The sequence below is a fragment of the Dama dama genome, chromosome 27, assembly GCF_033118175.1.
Source record: "Dama dama isolate Ldn47 chromosome 27, ASM3311817v1, whole genome shotgun sequence".
Classification (NCBI taxonomy): Eukaryota; Metazoa; Chordata; class Mammalia; order Artiodactyla; family Cervidae; genus Dama; species Dama dama.
In genome coordinates, this window is record NC_083707.1 from 40,519,461 (window position 1) to 40,539,591 (window position 20,131).

Here is a 20,131-nt window from a genome sequence, read left to right on the forward strand (position 1 = left end):
ACTCCAAAATTAAAAAGCAGCAGAAAAATGGCACCCCCAAAATAAAATTTCTGCTTTTTGACTGACATATTTGTGAACTGAGAAATTAGATACTCATTTTGTCATTGCTATTCTTTAAATTGTTTTCTTTTTTTAATCACTTTGCTTTTAAATTTTTTATTGAGTTATTGACATACAATCCTCTGGAGAAGGGATAGGCTCCCCACTCCAGTATTCTTGGGCTTCCCTGGTGACTTAGATGGTAAAGAATCCGCCTGCCGTGCAGGAGACGTGGGTTCCATCCCTGGGTTGGGAAGATAGATCCTTTGGAGAAGGAAACACTGCCCACTCCAGTGTTCTGGCCTGGAGAATCTATACAGTCTGGATCCCTATACAGTCCATGGGTTTGCATAGAGTTGGACACGACTGAGTGACTTTCACTTTTGACATATAGCATATTGATTTCAAATATATAGCATGATGTTTTGATATTAGTATACACTGCAAAGCAATCACCATAGTAAGTTTTGTTACCCTCCATCACTGTTACAGAAAATCTTTTTTTCTTGAGAGAACTATTAAGATTTACTCTCTTAGTAATTTTCAAATATGCAATATAATATTATTGACTATCATCATCATGCTATGTGCTATATCCCCATAACTTATTTACATCATAACTTATTTATTTTAAAGCTCAGTTTTTACAATGTGTTTTTCTTTCCCAAGGAAACAGAAAATAATTTTTAACAATATTGCCTTAAATTAAGAGTGAGTTACTTTTCCTCCTTCACAACAAAACTACATTTCATATTTATTTGGGCTGTAGTGTTTTTTCTCCCATGTTTATTATTTAATTTTAATATCTGTCAAACTTGCTTAAGAGAAAAGAAAATAAGAAAATGCAAGCTATTATTTATAGAGATCCCAATATGAAAAATTCTATTAAAAAATGGAGCTACTTTTATGAAGCAGAGAAATGAATAAATTCTTCACATTTCTCATTCACACTTTCAAGCAATTAAAGAAGAAACATGACACATTTAGCCTTTCTGTAGTTCTGACCATTTTCCAGAGGCCTGGTGAATGGGTATAGAAATGCATGACAGTAATCAGCAATGCCTTTTTATGATTTACAACTAGTGTGACACTGTGCTGTTTCTTATTAGGCCCTCATGACATTCTTCAATAAAGTCATTGCCAATGAATCAAAAAACCGCATGAGTATATGGAACATTTCTACCATCATGGCACCAAATCTTTTCTTCAGTAGAAGCAAACATTCTGACTGTGAAGAATTACTCTTAGCAAACACGGCTGCCCACATCATCCGTCTGATGCTGAAGTACCAGGAGATGTTGTGGACGGTGAGTACCAGTGTGATGACCTGGATGTTCCTCTTGCATCCACTGCATCCAGGAAACATAAAGGCTGGTGAGCGAGCAGTGCCCTCAGTCACAGGGGGAGATGGGGGACATGATCCTGGGTTCCTGGTGGCGTCTTTTGCATTCCACAGGGCTGCTCGCTCGCAAACATATTTCCCTTTAAACAGGAATCCTAATAGATTTTCCTAATCTTTACGAGGACAGAACCACAGTTCCTGGTTCCTGGATACCGAGTGGCCAGAAGGAGTAAACATAACTGAAGACAGACTCTGCCAGGGAGGGTCAACTCACATGTTTCCCTTCTCTTCAAGCCCTGTTTCTTCCCCAGGTTCCGTCTTTCTTAATTGCTCAAGTCAGAAGAATGAATGAAGCCACCATGTTGTTAAAGAAGCCGCTCCCAAGTGTCAAAAAGCTGCTAAGGAGGAAGACCATAGAACGAGGGGTAATGAGACAATAAATAAATGCACAAACATCATGACCACCCAGGCTCTTATGTCTCAAAGTGAAGCACAAAGCAGCTTGTAATTTAGAAACAGAATTGTTATATTCTCACAAAGTGTCACTCTTGTGACTGTAAACACTGGAAATTGCTTTCATGACAGAGTGCTGTGGTATTTCCATTCTGTTGAATTAGGTGCTTTTTGCTTGAAGTTTTTGAATTCTGTCTATCATCATGAGAGATAATTCATTAACATTAATAAAGATAATTCTGTTAATATTCTCTCAAGTACTTAAGGGCAAATGGATCTTACAGATGCTGAGAGTCAACATTTTAATCCCTGTGAACTGGATTTAAGGGTGGTCCAGCTGTCAGTGCATCTAATGGCTAGAGACTGAGATTTCCGTGGTGATTGGATGCTGAAAGGATATCTAATCCTCAAGTCATTTAGTGTAAATTTGTTGCACTTCAAAGAATTTTTGCCTTAGCACAGTTGTTTGTGTGGAGATGCATAATGGGAACAGGTTTTAGAAGAATTATCTTTACTGCTTTAAAGATCTCTGAGGACGATCGCAAGTGTCAGGCATAGCATTTGGCCTTGAGGAAGATGCAGAGGTACAGGAAATTCACTTTGTCCTTAAAGGAATGTGTATCCAGTAGAGAGATAATCTGATAGAGAAGCATACACAAGAGCCATGAATATGCATTCCATGTCAGGCGCGTTGTGCAGACAGCGGGCTGGGGCTCACATAGAGGAGAGAGGAGTGTGTCCAATGTGGAGCGTGTGAAGGCTTAATGGAGAAAGTGGCATTTGAACTGCACCTTGAAGGATGGATAGCATTCTAAAGGGAGCAAGGAAAGGAGAGTTCATTCAAGGAAAGAAATAGTGAATCCCGAGGGAGTAAGGTAGAGGTATTGCTAATTGATCTATCACAGTCAGGATGGATGGCTGCATTCCCTCACTATGTACAGGCAAAGTGATTTCAGATCAAGTATAACCAACATACTAAATCTGGGGGAAATTTTTTGTTTTAATTGAGAAAAAATTCACATAATATAAAATTTGCCATTTTAACTATTTCAAAATGAGTAATTTTTAGCATCTGTTTCTCATATAATTTGCAGTGTTGTGCAACATCACCACTATCTAATTTCAGAATATCTTTACCATGCCCAAAAGAAACCCCATACCAGTTAGGCATTCACTTCTCACTACTCCCCTCCCAGAAGCCCCAGTAGCCTAATGGATAAGGCATTGGCCACCTCACTACTCCCCTCCCCACGATCCCTGACAAACTCTCATCTACTTTCTATCTCTGTGAATTTATCTACCTGGACATTTCATGTAACTGGAATCATATAGTATGTGGCCTGTTGTGTACGCGACTTCTGTCACTTAGCATAATGATTTCAAGGTTAGCATGTATCACTATTTCACTTTTTTTGTTGGTTTGTTTTGCGTTTCTCTTGGGCATCTATTGGGTCATATGGCAACTCTATGTTCAGTTGCAAGTATTTTGTTGAAGATTTTTGCGCCAACTTTTATAAGGGATATTGGCCTTTAGTTTTTTGTTCTTGTTATGTCTTTGTCTGGATTTGGAATTAGGAAATAATAGCCTTACAGAATGAGCTAGAAAGTGGTTCCTCCTATTTTTTGGAAGAGTTTGAGAAAGATTAGTGTTATTTCTTTAAACATGTGGTAAAATTCACCAGTGAAGTCACCTGGTCCTGGAATTTTCTCTGTAAGAATTTTTTAAATTACTAACTTAAGTTCTTGTTATAGCTCCATTCAAGATTTTCTGTTTCTTTTTGAGTCAGTATTGATAGTCAGTGTGTTTCTAGGACTTTATATCATCTAAGTTAACTCATTTGTTGAAATACTAACTGTTCATATTAATAGTATTATAATCTTTTTTATTTCTGTAAGGTTTGTATTAATGTTCCCTCTCATACTCTTGATTAATAATTTGAATCTTCTCTTTTTTTCTTCGTGAATCTAGCCAAAGGTATGTCAATTTCTTTGGCCTTTTTGAAGAGCCAACTTTTGTTTCATTGATTTTCTCTATTTTTTGCTTTTCTCTAGCCCTTATTAAAACTCAGATCTTTATTTTTTTCCTTCTTTATGCTTATTTTGAGTTTGGCTGGCTTTTTTTAGTTTCATAAGATGGAAAGTTAGGCAACTAATTTGAGGTCTTTTTTTAAAGTAAGCATTTACTTCTGTAAATTTTCCTCAGTACTTTTTCTCCATCTAGTAAGTTTTGGTGTACTGTTTTGTTATTGTTCATTTCAAGTTATTTTCTAATTTCCCTTTGACCCATTGGTTATTTAGGCATAAATTTTCTAAATTTCCTTTTGTTATTGATTTCTAATTTTTTTCCATGGTGGCTATGTAGCATATGTTGTATTATTTCGTTATTTTAAACTTGACTGAGACCTGTTTTGTGGTCTAACTGTCTATCCTGGATAGTGTTTTATATGTGCTTAAGAATGGATTCTGCTGTCACTGTCCTACAGATGTCTCTTAGATCAACTTCACATTCTTCCCCCTCCCCAGGGTTGCTGTTTGTTATAGCTGTTATATATTTGTTAATGACTTTTCTGCTGAACCAATTTTCTTATGTCTCTATTCTTTGTTTTGTGTGGCTACTGAAGTCTCTGTTCCAGCAAAGCCTAGCGGTTTGCTGGTGTTTGCACAGAGATTTTCTTAGATACCTGGAGCCAAAAATATCTCCCAGGCTTTGCAGATGAGCTCTGTGTTTGGGTGCTTGACACACCTTCAGCATTCAGCCAGGCAGCTTACAACTTGGCCTGAACTTTAATTCCTGTTTGGACAGAGCTTAAAGGTCAGCCAGAGGCGAGCACTTAGGTTCTTTTCAGGTCTTTCCTGAATATGTGCACAGCCCTGAGCATGCACATGACCTTCTAGGTTCTCAGGAATATGTTGGAGCTTTTCAAAGACCTTACTCCCCAAAGCATCTAGTTCTCTAGGCTTGCCTCCCAAGATTTTTAGTTAGTTTATATTTTCCCCTGCTCTTATGCACTGCATCAGGCAGCAGTGATTAAAACATTTGCCTATAAATGTTTTCAACATTACACCACTTCAGCACTGGTCAGGTTCCAAGTCAGACAAGATAAAGGCCAGCCAGTCTTCCAGGGAACAAATAACTAGAATTCCTTGTAAATGAGGTCCCTTCCACGCGCTTCGGTACCTGCACCAGGAATGCAGGCGGTTATTTTCAAGGCTGTCACTGAGCTGTGGAGCAGAGATGGGAAAGTGTAAGCTAAAATGCCACGAAGTTCACCGTTCTTATCAAGACTCAGTTGTTTTTCTTACTTAAGCACTCCCCTGGTTGCCACTTTGGGGTTAGTTTCTGGAGTTCTGAAGAAGTTGACAGTGACAGGTTTTTCCAGTTTGTTCATTGCTTTTATGGAGGGACAGACTTCTAGATTTCTTACTCTTTGCCATTTTCATTCTAGAAAATTTTAATGGTGTTAGTATGATGTATGTGGAGCTGAATCTGAGGTCAGGTCAGGCTTTGCGAGCCCAAGCAAATTTAAGTCTATCTCTGAGCCTCAATTTTCTTACATTTTCACTTTGGGGGGAAAAGTAATAATACCTACCTATTTCACCGAGTTGTCATCAGCATCAACTCACATAATGTGGGTGTAAAGAACTGTGTGATGCTTTGTACATGTCAGTTGCTTTAGTGTTTTAATTATAAATAGAACTAAGTAGAATTTTAAAAGGTTATAAATACCATGGAAGCAAGCACTTAAAGATGAAGAAATAGTCTTTCTTTGGTTCTCTTGTACTATACCATATTTTTACTTCTTGACTTAGACTGATAGTTCATTGACAGTTTACAAAATTCAAAACATTGGAAGGGGAGAAACTATAGAAAAAAGTTAGTCAGCTCTGACTTCCCCTCCTGAGGACAAGTAATATAACCAATGACAGCGTGTGTGTGTGGGAACACACAGGTATATTTACTTGTCGAGAGGTGCTGTGACATACAAGCAAATATGAGGATGTGATCTTCACCTTTTTCACATGAGTGGTAATATAGGTGAAACTCTGTCCTGCATCGTCTTTAATGACTTATGGAATCATAGTGGTTATTCCACGTCAGTCCACAAAGCCTTCCTCTTTGCTTCTTTTGCATGATATTCCAAAGACACACTAACTTATTTAAATATTCCCAGATTGTTGAATAGTTAGATTGTGTCCAACCTTTTGCTATAAAAGTTTATGCATCAGTGAATAAACTTGAACATGTGTCATTTCTTACAAATGAAGACTATTTGTAGGATAAAGTTATAGATGTGAAATTGTTGGGTCAGAGTGAATATATTTTATAATTGGTAAATATTGCCAAAATGTTTTCCATAAAGGTTGTACCAGTTTATGCTTCCAGCAACAGCATGTACTTGTTTTCTCAATATCAGTTCTAAAGATTAAATGTGGGTTTTTTTCAGGTTACAAGCCCCAAGACATCAAAGGTACTGCAAAAATCACCCTCTACAAGAAGAATGGTAAGAAAACAAATTATTCCCTTTCCTCCCTAATTATTAACTCCTTACATAGTATTCTTTGGCTGTATCTACCTTATCTGTGTCTAATTTTGGTCATGATATCCCTTCACACTTGACATTTTCAGTGTAGCATGTGAAGGAATGGTATAGGGACTCAACTCACTGATGACTTGGGATTTGTGGCTAGGGGTTCTGTTCACAAGAGTGAATACTCTGGAAAGTGAGAGGGAGCCTGTGATCATTATAACAGTCTCAATAGTGTCAGGAGTATGGAATTCATCTTAAGAGGCTTCTGGGGGGCGCTGGTAGGGGAAGGACATGAGGTGCCCCAGAGAGTGTTTTAGGAGGGTGCTCTTAGCTCCCTGCCCCCCCCAGCTCCCAACCCCTGGCATTGGCCATTCCCAGCACGCTGTCCTGGTTCTTGTTGGTAATAGTAGAAATGCATTGTAAGAACTGATCCTTTAAAAATAGTTTCCTACTGCTGCAGTAACAGTGCCACAAACAGGGTGGATTGCAGTGATAGAATTTACTTCCCACAGTTCTGGAGGCTGAAGCTCCAAAACCAAGGTGTTGTCTGGTTGGTTCCTTCTGAAGGCTGTGCAAGGAGGATGTGATTCTGACATCATTCTTAGCTTTTGGCGATGCCGGGAGTCCTGGGCCTTCCTTAGGTGTGGATGAGGCATCATCCAGTCTCTGCCTCCATCTTCACATGGCATTCACCCTGAGTGCGTGTGAGTGCGTGTGTGTGTCTTCTCCTCTTACAAGGACAGCGGTCACTGGAGTACAGTGGCCGGTCACTGGAGTACACTGGTCCTTGGATGAAGGGCACTTGTACTCCTGTTTCCAAATAAGGTCACATTCTGAGGTCCTGGGCTTAGGACTTCTTACTTGATGGTGTTGGGAGGACACAATTCAACCCATATTTATTCTAGGGGATATAGTGAGTCAATTCACATGAACCTTCTACATCAATAATACCTTCCTTTGATAACACACAGATTGTTTAAAACGATTTCCTAAGGTATAGCCAGATCCTCAAATAGAAATGTATTTATTTCTGTCCATCTCTAGATAATTAATATTTAAAACACTCAAAATTTTGAAACAACAGGCATTTTCCATCCAGTTAGAACAGAACAGACTTTACTGTTCATTAGACAGCACCATTCTTTGAATATTTCATGTAGACGGGAGCTCTGAGGTCCCAGGGCCCATCAAAGCATACAAGAGCCGCATACCTTCCCAGCCGTCCACACTCCGTCCTTCACAGTGTTCCTGGCACACTTTGAGGGGTCGAGTTTGGTGCCCATCTGGAATGCAATCTGGGATGACCATTCATTGCTGCTGACCAAAGAAACAGGTATATTTGAAGGGCCCATGTTCAAACAGATCCTTAAATTTTCAGAAGGTTGACTTTCTTAAAAAAATTGAAATACAGAATCCTGCTTCAAGTAGGCCTATTGAGGACATTGTTCAAGAAAATGCACTCATAGAAACATTGGATTTCTGTCACAACCCAGTCTCACTTCCCTCATGACTTATACAAAATATTTATTTATTTATCTGGCTGCACCGGGTCTTAGTTGTGGCATGCAGGCTCTTCAGTCTTCATTGGAGCACACAGCATCTGTAGTTGCAGCAAGTGGGATCTAGTTCCCTGACCAAGGATCGAATGTGGGCCCTCAGCATTGGGAGCACAGAGTCTTGGCCATGGGACCACCAGGGAAGTCCCCTCTCTTGTGATTTTAAGGCGTTATAGTGAGACGTAAGCCTGTAACAAAAGTAAAACCCCAGGTTAAGTTTAGTCATTAGCGAATCTCCTGTAAGAAAGGCAGCAGGGTTCTGTTCTGGCTGAATCCCCATCATGTTTCCACGTTTCCCTCATTTGGAATGCCACCTATTTCCGTGTCTCTTAAGTGCAATCGCTGAGTTTGACAAAACGTACTGCCTTTTTCCTCCTTGGCAGTCCGACGTGCCAGAGGGCGTCATAAGGGTCCACGCGCCCCTTCTCTCCAAGGTGTCCATGGCCATTCAACTCAACAGTCAAACCAAAGTCAGAGACATACTGGCAAAATTTCAGTGTGAGAACAGGTGAGTAGATGTGAGAATCTCTGTAAGGCAGATGGGCCTTTATCTGATGAGCAAATCTTTTATTTGAAAATTTGACCTTTTTGAAAAATTAGAACCTGTTACTTTAAGGACTTCACCAGTAAATGAAGACTCAACAGTAGAGAAAGTAGTATACCATAGAGTTATCAATAACAAAAGCTTTTTTTTCCCCAAGGAACTTCTACAATTGAGATTCTTAAGTAGGTAGATTTTCTGTCTTGGTGGCTTCATTTACTCATTGAGTTTTGCTTTTTATTTGGATAAAAATTTTAGCAAGTTAGTTTTTATATATCTTGATAGATTTCCAGGAATATTGTTATTCCAGGCTCCATTGGGCTTTAACATGACTGTAACAAGTACAGTTTATGTAGTGGAGTGAACATTATAAAACCTACTATCAGTGAACCTTAGGATCAGAGTGATGTTGACAAAATATTTTTGCATGTCCGCCTTGAAAGTGTGAAGATATTAGTTGCTCAGTTGTGTCCAACTCTTTGTGACCCCATGGACTGTAGCCTGCCACGCTCCTCTGTCCATGGAATTCGACAGGTAAGAATACTGGAGTGGGTTGCCATTCCCTTCTCCAGGGGATCTTCCTGACCCAGGGATCAAGCCCAGGTCTCCTGCATTGCAGGCAGATTCTTTACTGTCTGAGCCATGTCTGCCTTAAGTCACCCTAAAGAACATTAAGTCATGGTAAATAATGGACACACACCACACAGGGGAGGGGTGTGGGGCTATCAGTGGGAACTAGGGGGAACATGTGGGGAAGGAAACACGGTAGCTTGACTGAGTCTATGGGGCCCTTCTGTTGTGACATCACACTCGGATATTGAAAGATTTTACTATCAGGGAAACCAGGGAAGAAGTATACAGGATGTGTGTATGTTTTCTTATATCTGCATACAGATCTACAACTATCTCAAATAAAATGTTTCATTAAACAAAGAGGTGCATATCCTTCTCCCTCACAGTGGAGAGAGAGGATAGTCTGTAACCAGAGGATAGTCTGTAAGTAACCAGGCTGACAGTTCAAGGAACCGGAGCTCAGCAGCGGCCTTCCCAGACTCTTCTATCCTGGCAGCCTAGTCCAGGGTGGAAAATTAAAATTGGCCAATTATTTGCTCTGACTTGCTTTCATTATCGGGCAGAGACATACAACAAAGTCAGCGTTACTTTGCAAAGCACTGGGCAAGCTTAGAAATGTGGCATGGGCTAAAGAGAGAACCCCATTCGATTTTTGACAACTAGAAATGAGGCTGGACTGCTTTTGAACTGAGAGTGATGCGGCCCGTGACAAGGCAGTGTGAAGCGCCCAGCTGCTCCTCGGCCAGCCTTGATGTGTCAGCCACGGTGTCCCCTCTCGAGTGCAGCTGACAGTGTGACAGTCGTGGATGGAAAGGCCGGGGCGGCTGTGGAACCCGGCTGCATCCATCTTCCTCTCTGCCTCAGACGCTTCGCTGTGTCAGACCAGAAAAAGCTTTTATCCTCCCTTCAGTCATCATCGTGATTTGTGGGGTGTATTCCACTCAAGGCAGAATCAATTGTTTGCTGCTATGGTTACTTAATCCACAGGTTTACCTCAGAATCTCTGAAGAGGGTTAAAATTACATCGCTTTCTTCTTTTCTCAGTCATGGTTCATCGGAATGCATGAAGATCCAGAACCAAAGGTTATATGAAATTGGAGGCAATATAGGTAAGCATTTGTCAATAATTTATACTCCTACACGCTCTGATTACTCTGTTGTTGTTGTTCAGACACTAAGTCGTGTCCCACTCTTTGTGACCCCATAGACTGCAGCATGCCAGGCTTCCCTGTCCTTCACCATCTCCTGAAGCAGAGAAACTCTGAGTAATCTGCTGATTACTCTGAGTAATGCTCTAAAGGAAACAGGATGCTATTACTGTGTCAATAAGAGATGGTAGGATGGCATCACTGACTCAATGGACATGAGTTTGAGCAAATTCCAGGAGATAGTGAAGGACAGGGAAGCCTGGCGTGCTGCAATCCACGGGGTCGCAAAGTGTCAGAGACAACTGAGCCACTGAACCAACAATTGTGTTAATAAAAACATATTTTACAAATTTCTTAGATATAAAATCAAAATCAAAAGTATCTGATTTTTTTGAAATCTCACATAAGAATAGTATAACTTTCCTAAAAAAGTGTTCCTAAAATATTTTCCACATTTACATGTAAATATTGTAGTTGATGTGGAGTAGATTTCTGAGTCTTTTAAAGATGACTCTGAAAGTTAGAGTGTCTCTGGAGATTTACTCAAATGAAAGGAGAAATTGTGGCACTTTCAGAGTCTTGACATCCGTTTGGTTGAACTTCGCTGTTCAGCTCCCAGCCCAGGTTCACCCTCTTCCCCTGAGGGGAGTCGACTGGAAGGGGTGGAGAGTTGTGTGGAGATGAGCAGAGTTACAGAAATGTTTATGCAGAGAGAAATGGTGGGGTTGGGAGGGGAAAGCTGGTGACAGAGGAGACGACGACCACAGTCCTCATCAGCAGGAGGGACACACCGGCCGTGAATAGGAGCACAAGGATTTCATTCCAACTATGAGGGGCAGGAGGGAGCCAAGGGCACACGCGCAGGACAGAATTTTCTTTTTATTCCTTCCCGTCCCTTCAAGGGACCCACCGCGACACCCGCCTTCACATCCTCACCAGCGCATCTCATCCTGGGCCTTCGCTTCTGCTCCAACTCGGGCCCAGCGCGCCCTCCGGTGCATATCCTCGGGTGGCCCTGCCTCGCTCCCTCCCCCGGCAGGTGTTTGCCGCTGTATCAGCTTCTCAGTGAGAGCTTCCTGGTCGGGATCCTCTCTCTGCCTTCCCGGCTTTCTCGTTCTCTCGCATTCTTATCATCATCGGGCTCACTTCCCATCATACTTTCTTATTTGCTAGTTGCCTTTTATCACTTTTAGAACGTAAGCAAGAAGGCAGATATTTTTACCTGTCTGATGCATTGCTGTGGCCTCAGCCCTTAGAATAATGCTCCACACCATAATGGCTCGAGAAATATTTGAGGACTGAATGAATGAGTCAAACAAGCAATGAAATCTTGGTATTTTGTTTGAGACTTTAGTGGACATTTCAAACATACTGTACATAAGAATTTTCAAATGCATTTGCCCCCATGGAATGATCTTTCCGTTGCTAATTCCAGATCTTCTGCCCACAGGAGAAATGAAATGACCACTCCTAAAATAAGATTTCATGTTCATCCTTAGTCCTGGTCAAGTTACTATCTGTAAAAAAAAAAAAAATTAGAGGACATGTATTGTCACATAAATGATCATCAGTGATCATTATCATATAAATGAGTTGATGCCTGAAACAGGTTCCTGCCATATTTTTCTAATTGGTGTGGTGATCTGGGGAGCAGTTTTCCTGGGGTTAGTCTTCTTTTTCCCACAGTGTCACATGGGGTTTATTTAGAGTACTTCACAGTCAGAAAGAAACAAAGGAAAGTGGGAAGGAAGGCAGGTTGGCTGTGCTGGAAACTTTAAACTGAATCTGCTTTTGGCTGAGAGAACTATATTGGTCTTATTTGAGTCTTGCAACACTCATACACACAAATATGCACATGCACAGAAGTGTGGCCTTTTGAAAACATTCTCCGATTTTCATGTCTTTTAGGACAGCACTGCTTGGATCCGGATGCTTATATACTGGATGTATATCATGTGAATCCCCAGGCAGAATGGGTGATTAAACCCCAACAGAGTGTTTGAAATCACCCCCCAAGATGGCAGCTACCATGTATTACACGCCAAGGAGTCCTACATTCAGTAGGGAAAAAACATGTTTGTCCCTAGACCCTCTCGGTGTTTCTCAGCCCAACTGGTGTCTCCTGGAATTGTCAGCATGAATTGTGGAAGAGGAGCTGGTTGACCATCTGAGCTGAAGCCGTCTCATGGTGGTTCCTTGGTAAGAGTGAAGGAAAGAGGGTGTGATCCTTCCAGAAGAAAGGCCAGCATAGAATATGGAGCTCTCATCATTTCTGATACTTTGACTCACAACAGAAATGAGCTTGGTCCTTATACCTGGGGATAAGAGGCACTTCTCGACGTGGCAAATGCTGCCAAACACAAGAGGTGGAAGAGACTTTTTTATACCTATGTTTTATATATATATTGACCTTTTTGAACAAGAATGCCAGAAAAAAACAAAAACTTCTTCTCTGAACAGTAATTTAGATCTCCTTTCCAAAGAGACTCTGTTTCCAAAGTCACACATACAATATTTATGCTCTGACTTGCTCCTGAATTGGAGGAGGAGGAACTTCTGTTTAAAGACCACTATATTGTTACGTATGTTGTACTGTGTTGTGACTGTCTGCTTTCTGGTGCAAGTGAACACTTCCCCATCATGGACTGTTGAAAACGGATACTTTTAAAGCTTACTCTGTTACGAGCACATGGTTAAGGTCAGGTTTACAAAGGCTTTTCTTGTGCTTCCATAACCTTCAGTGTAGTCAGCAGTCCTGGAGCTTCTGTTTCTCATCATCATGATGGTGCTCAGTGAATAGCTCTCCATGTGCCAGGCCCAGATTGTCCTCCCCAAATGGATCATTTTTTAAGTTTCATGACTGTAGATAATCACTTCTGCAGCCCCAGTGTTCAAATGCAGAACTGCCTTTATCCAACTGCTCTTTATCCAAGACTGCTGAAAAATGCCATTCTATCCAGACTTCCTACGCTGTAAAAACAGATTTTGTTTGTGTTCATCCGTCATAGACTTGGCCAGGCCCCGTGGATTAGCATCAGGCTTTAGAATCAGATGCACGTTGGGTGACCTGAAAACTGCCTCGCTCCCAGAAGCCCACGAAGCCATTTTTCCAGGCCTGGAGTTGGTGAGAAAGCACAGTTCTCCACGATTCTGAGAGCAGATCTGACATGTGCTGAGAGGTCAGGGAGCCCTGCCTTTCCTCTGGGGACTGCAGCATATAGAAACAGGGATAGAGGTCTCACTTATCCCACATGTGTGCTTTGGATTAGAATCTACAGCTTGAGATTTTGAGGAGCCTATGTGAATTTTAATGAAATTTAACATCTAAATGACTCTCCCTTGCAGTTCAAACAATAGACAAAGTTGCTCACAAATGCAGAAAACATTTTACCTACTTGCATTGGTAGGTGGGTTCTTTACCACTAGTTCTACCTGGGAAGCCCTTTATCTATTTACCAAGTCTCAAAGCATAATGTGATGATAATTTAAGCCTATATTATGGAAGAAATCTTTTCCATGCTCAGTATGCCTTGATAGCTATAAAACCATGATTTATATTCAACGTTCCTAGCCATTGGAGCTTTGTTACATTTTTGTGGAAAACTAATATCCATTCATTTTATTTGTTTATTTGAGAATTTTTATTTCCTTTGCTTGAAAACCCAGTGGAAGAAAAACATGCATTCTGTTGGTTTATATTTATTCCTATATTTCATCAGTTTTCAATGTATGCGTAATTGACAGCATGTGAGTTTGCATAATGAACTTTGAGGGTCTGAGAAAATGCAGTTATCATTCTTGCAATTCAAACAACAGGAGTAAGCATCTTACTCCATGCACTAGTTGCTAAGTTCCAAGACATAAGATGGCTGTAACTGATGCCCACATACAAGGAAGTTCTTCAAATTAGGTGCCTTACACTTCTGTGTATATATATTAAAACAATGACTTATTTTTCTAACTGAATTTCCTCTCATTTAGAATAAATTCTGTTGTGCTTAGAAAATTCACCAACCTAGCCAATTTTTTATTTTTAATTTTTTGTTTCAGAATTTTTATTTCTTTTGACTGAAAACACATTAACACTGATGGAAAAATTCTAAAAGTCTTAAGATTTACCCCATTAGTCATTAGCTTTAAATAAATGGCTAACAGATGACAGGTAAAAAAAAATTAAGTTTCTGAATTTCTTATCCACATTTGATGTGCATAAGATGTGACATCCTTTAGATGTCAAAGGCTCAGCCCAGTCAGTAATCTTAAATTAATCACTTCACTACCTTCAAGGATGTGTGACAACTTTAAAATAACTATATAATATGGAAACCCATGTCAATGCCCATATATTGGGTGTAACTTGAATTCTTAGTCATAGAATTAACTAACTGATCAGAGAAGAATTTCCAGTAGACACACAATCTAATTTTTGTGAAGTTAAAGAAGTTCTTTTTACTGATTTTATTACTTTTTTTAACTTAACTTTATTCTTAATGAATAAACAAACCCGTACAACTAAAACTCAGAAATGCCAGTCACCTAAGTGTTGAAAAAACTATTTTTGCCTTATGAAGAGTTGTTTTTGCAGTAGTTACAGTCATCTATAAAAATGAATAGTGTAAAGGCAAACACGAATAGTGTATCTGCAAACAAGAGTCAGACCCTGGGTTTCTAAATTCTGTTCTTGGTAGCTTCCACCTCGCCTTGTTCCATGCGCTCTTGGTATGCAGTTAGGAAAATGACATCTAGGAGAGTGTTAGAGAAAGTTAACGTTTTAGGAATGCTTATTCAGAAAAAAACCCTAGAACGGGCTCCTTCTTGCCTCCAGTCTACAAAAGAAGATCCCTTTGCTAAACAGCTCCCTTAAGGATATGATTCTTCAGGTCACTGAACAATGAGTTCAGTGAGTTCAAGGGGAAATCTTTGAACAAACTGGAATATTAATCTCTTTACAATGTTTATACAATATAAACTACCTCACTTATCTTTCCTGGGGGGAAAAATGACGGACGTTAACAATTTTTGTTACAAATGGTCTCTGATCTTATTATTTAAGTCACTTCAATTAGCTTTCAGTGTACATTTAATAATATGCATTTAATGATGTAAAATATTTTTAGCAAAAGCTTTAAAACCAAAAATACTCTAATTGTGATGTGTGTTGTAGAGGCTGAGAGAGTCTGTCCTTTAGTCATCGTCTCGTGTGTTTAACCCTGTGGAGTCACAGGTTTTCAAATGTAGGAATTCACTTCATCAAATGTCATGCATTTTCAACTGTTTTCCCCACGTTGCACTTGACTGAAAGTCACGTGAGATTAAAGTGCCCTTTCTTTCTATCAAACATATTTCAACTGTTTTTCATAAATGTATTACACATCTGAAAGGAATATATATTACGGGACTCTGTAGTTTCTATTTTCTGTCTGGCATTTTCAGCTATTTTTTTTTTCTTTTTCTTTTCATAAACATGTCACTTAATAAAAAATAATATGACATGGATTAAAATGTTTCCAACATTTTTCAACAGTTGTACACACACACACTACCTTAATGTAAAAATGACATCTTTTCTTTCAGGTATTTTCCAGCTGTTCTTGGAAAGGATGTGATTTGATTGAAAAGTCATGTTGTCACTAGGATGCCAGTTTTTTATGTTGTCTCCCATCTCAAGAGTTAATGTTCTTTCATCCTGTCAGTTTCATTGCCAAGTATAATATGTATGTTGCATTTTATTCATAAAAATAAAGAGGAAAAATCCAAAAGCATTATCATGAGATTTCTTGTGTTCAACTAGTCCGAAGACACCATGGTGCTGGTGAAAGAAAAGGATCCTTAAAGTCAGAAGGTTTGTGTTTGAGCCCAAGGCTCTGCCACCTACCATAAACAGTGATGTTATAGGCACTGGGTAATGGTGGATGTTTGTGCAAAGATATTTACTAAACTTGTTTGAGTTATTGCCTTTTAATATGTGCTTTTTAAAATATATATATAATTTTCAATAGGTACAGGAAAGAATATTTGACTCATTCATGATTTTTTTACACTCAACATTTTACCGTATACCAAAGACAAGAAAAAGAGATAATAAAAAGGCATAAAGATTAGAAGAGATAAAATAGTCTCCATCTGCAAATAATATGATCATTTATATACAAAAGCCTAAGGTATCTTCAACTGTTAGAACTAACAAGATGATTTAGCAAGGTCATGGTGTACAGGATTATTATATAAAAATCAGGTTGGGAAAAATATAATTGTAAAGCATATATTCAACAAAGGACTGATATTCAGGCTATATTAAGAACTCACTAAATAAAAGGCAGGCAACCTAATTTCTTTAAAATGGGGGAAGATTTGAATAGATGCTTCACAAAAAATATACAAATCGCCAGTAACCATGTGTTTAAAATGCTCAGCACTGTGTGCCACTAGGGGGATGCAAATTAAATCCACATTTCCTGCTCCATGGTTGATGAAGCTGTCATCCCAGGCCCCCGGTTAGTGGCTCCGAAGACTCTCCGTTCCCATGGCTCTCGACTGGGGAGTGTGTGCTCTCTCTGCTGGCCATCCTGGAAGGGTCTCATCCTGCCTGAGCCCAGCTGCCATCTCTTCCACGAGATCAATTTGGAATCTGGCTGGCTGTAACAAGTGACGAAGTACATTAGCTCAGTTCCAAAGATCTCTGCCAAATGGGCTTTGACAGCAGAGCACACGAGCAGATGGAAAAGAATCTGGAGTTCCTGGGGTGCTGGGGGCCCCCCAGATCTGCTTGTCTCATCTTCCCAGCAGGAAATGACACCTTTCCTGACGGGCCAGACAGATCTCGGGGGAGGGGGGACCATCACCAAAGGTTCATCTGAGTTTTAGCAACTAATAATCACATGTGGACTCTACACACTGTCATCTTATTCATGAACTTTTATGCCATAACAGTTCATTCTCAGCAGTTGCTCTGCATTTGTACAATGTGTTTATTACAGCGCAGCAGTGGGCTTTGCTGTGGTTCTTGGCTCCATGTCCTCAGATGACAAACTGGGAACAGGCTTTTCTACCATGTAACCCTCACCACGTCACAGTACAATGGGACAGCAAACACTTAGCCATAGAAGGAAATAATTGATAATCTGGATCCACAAGATTTTAAGCAAATATATCATTATTTTGGCCACCTGATGCGAAGAGCTGACTCATTAGAAAAGACCCTGATGTGGGGAAAGATTGAGGGCAGGAGGAGAAGTGGGGGACAGAGAATGAGATGGTTGGATGGCATCATCGACTCAATGGACCTTAGTTTGAGCAAACTCTGGGAGACAGGGAGGCTTGGCGTGCTGCAGTCCATGGGGTCACAAAGAGTTGAACGTGACTGAGCAACTGAATAACAACAACCATTAATGAAAAGGCAAGCCACATATTGAGAGAAAAGTGTGTGTGTGTTTGTGTCAAATGCATGTGTTACACCCAGGCTGTATAAAGAACTCTTAACATACTCTGCCAAAACTCAAGAGTTAAAAAAGAAAAAAAAGGGGGGGGGGCGGTACTTCCCCAGTGGTTAGGAATCCACAATGCAAGGGACGCAGGTTCGATCCCTGGTTCAGGAACTAAGATCCCCCATGCTGCAGAGCAACTAAGCTAGAGCACCACAACTAGAGAGTCCGCACACTGCAAGGAAAGACCCTGCATGACACAACAAAGACCCCATGTGCTGCAACCAAGACCTGACGCAGCAAATACTTAAGTATTAAAAATAAAAGACAACTCATATTTTCAAACGGCCAAAAGACTTGAACTAACATTCTGCCAAAGTATAGAAATGGTTGGTATACACGGCAAGGTACTCAACACTAACAGCCCTTAGGAAAATGATAATTAAACTACAGTGTAATAGCACTACGTAAACACAAGAATATCCCTGTTAATAACTAGCATTCTCATTGCTGGTGGGCATGTGAAATGGGAGAACCACTTTGCAAATCTGGCAGAATAGTACAAGGTTAATCAATCACACACCTACCTTACGTGGCCACAGACATCAGAGTGGTGGCCTCTTGTGGTGGGATTGGCTGGAGACGGGCATGAGGTAGCTTTCTAGGTTCTCCATGCGAAGGCCCAGCCCACTTTGCAGGTTTTCCGGGTACTCCACACTGGGGCCCCTTTGTTTCCACAGGCAGCTTAGGTCAGCTGTGTCCACACCCCACCCACCCCATCCCCAATCTTCCCGTTACCACAGTGAAAGCACTTTGCAAGCCGGGCTGTCATTCCTCAAGTGCTGCTGTGGCAGATCCTGCAAAGATCTTAAAGCCTTCCCATCCCTTCCTAGCCCACTGCACCCCAACATAGCCCTTGCTTCTATAGTGTTTTAACTGGAGAAGGAAATGGCAACTCACTCCAGTATTCTTGTCTGGAAAATCTCATGGACAGAGGAGCCTGGTGGGCTACAGTCCATGGGGTCGCAAAGAGTTGGACACGGCGGAGCACACACACAGCAAACAAGGTACACGCGTGCTTCTTGATGCAAGCAATTTTAATAGAGCATTGTCTTCATTTTCATCTTCACACACTGTTCACCCTTAATTGAGTTCACACTTAATTGATAAATATTTGTTGATAAATGGATGTTCAACATTTCACCATGTGTCACGTCCTCAATACTATGAATCATGTTAGAGACAGCCGCACAGATGGAGGGAATAGAAAACAAATGCCTTATCCTAGAAACCCGAATTGTTGGGCCCTAACCTCCAGATCAAAGAAGGAGCCTTTGTATTCCGGAGCTTTGACACAAAGTGAAGTTATACCAGGTCCTTTAGTGGTATTTCTTGAGACCCATTCACGAGATTGACAAGCAATAAAAGGACCTAAGAAAACTGGAATTGAACACAAGCTCCCTCCTCAGCTCCTTTCATTTTGAAATCTGGGTGATTGCCACCCACCAGCATCCTTTCTTCCTCCAGGACACATTTCCCCTCCAGGAGCTTATGAGAAAACAGCCAAGCTGCTCGGGCAATGTCAGGATAAAATGAGAGTATCAGCCAAATTGAATACTGCAGGGAAATTTGAAGGAAAACTGGAAAATGAACAAAGATTTGTTGAAAAATATATAACACACAGGAGAATTAAAAAAAAAAAAAAAAAGGAGGGAGTCTGGAGTGCAATTATAATTGGTCATATTTTTTCCCTAATTGAGGAATTCAACTAACCAGCATTTTATTGAAGATTTTCACATCTGGGTCCAAAAGAAAAATCAGTCTGTAACGGTCTTATAATTTCCTTACCTTGTTTTGGAGCCAGGGTTATAGCCTACTTGTCGAATGGGTAGAGTCGCTTTCCTGTTTCCTGTTTTTGTCTTCAACTTTGTAACAGTGTGTGAGGTGTTTCAGGGAGGGGTGGGCAGGAGGGGTTGCAAAGGGACAGGAGGAAACTTTGGGGGTAGTGGGTGTGTTCTTTATCCTGAATGTGATGATTGTGAGGATGGATACATACAGTCATAGTCATCATACTGTAGCTTTAAATATTAATATGTGCTGTCAAGTTTATCATATGTCAGTGACACCTCAAAGAAGCTGTAAAAAAAAAAAAAAAAAACAATGACACACACTCAGACCTGGGCTCTGAGCTCGGGTTCCCACATGTGTACCCCAGATTCCCCGGGACTGGACCCTGGGAGACAGCTAGGCTTCGCCCCCACTGCCCCTGCCTGGAAAGTGGTACCCAGCAGGAAACTTGGGGATGACATTTAGATTGTGAGCCTGCCCAGAAGGACAGTCAAGAATATCACCTATGCAAAAATGATGATTTTCACTGGGAAAATTCCCAGAAAGAGACTGGGTCTTCATGTGAAACTTGCCAGGAGGCCAGAGCACCCACGGTTCCCCGGTCAATGACTCCAAGGTTGGTGTGAAGGGGCACACGCCACCTCGCCTCTTGAGTGGGCTGTAGCTGGGATTCTAGGGGCC

At 40.7% G+C, this 20,131-nt stretch overlaps 1 protein-coding gene across 4 annotated transcripts in view; it reads left to right on the plus strand.

The window, feature by feature from the left end:
- Positions 1–15,940, plus strand: part of ARHGAP28 (Rho GTPase activating protein 28) — a 138,680-nt gene extending 122,740 nt beyond the window's left edge. For all 4 annotated transcript variants that reach the window (XM_061131028.1, XM_061131029.1, XM_061131030.1 and 1 more), the window contains 6 exons: positions 1,149–1,346; positions 1,693–1,806; positions 6,280–6,336; positions 8,303–8,427; positions 10,078–10,142; positions 12,090–15,940. In XM_061131028.1, coding sequence (XP_060987011.1) covers positions 1,149–1,346; positions 1,693–1,806; positions 6,280–6,336; positions 8,303–8,427; positions 10,078–10,142; positions 12,090–12,184 — 654 coding nt within the window. In that variant the 3' untranslated portion in view covers positions 12,185–15,940. The remainder of the gene's footprint in view (positions 1–1,148; positions 1,347–1,692; positions 1,807–6,279; positions 6,337–8,302; positions 8,428–10,077; positions 10,143–12,089) is intronic.
- The last annotated feature ends 4,191 nt before the right edge of the window (positions 15,941–20,131 follow it).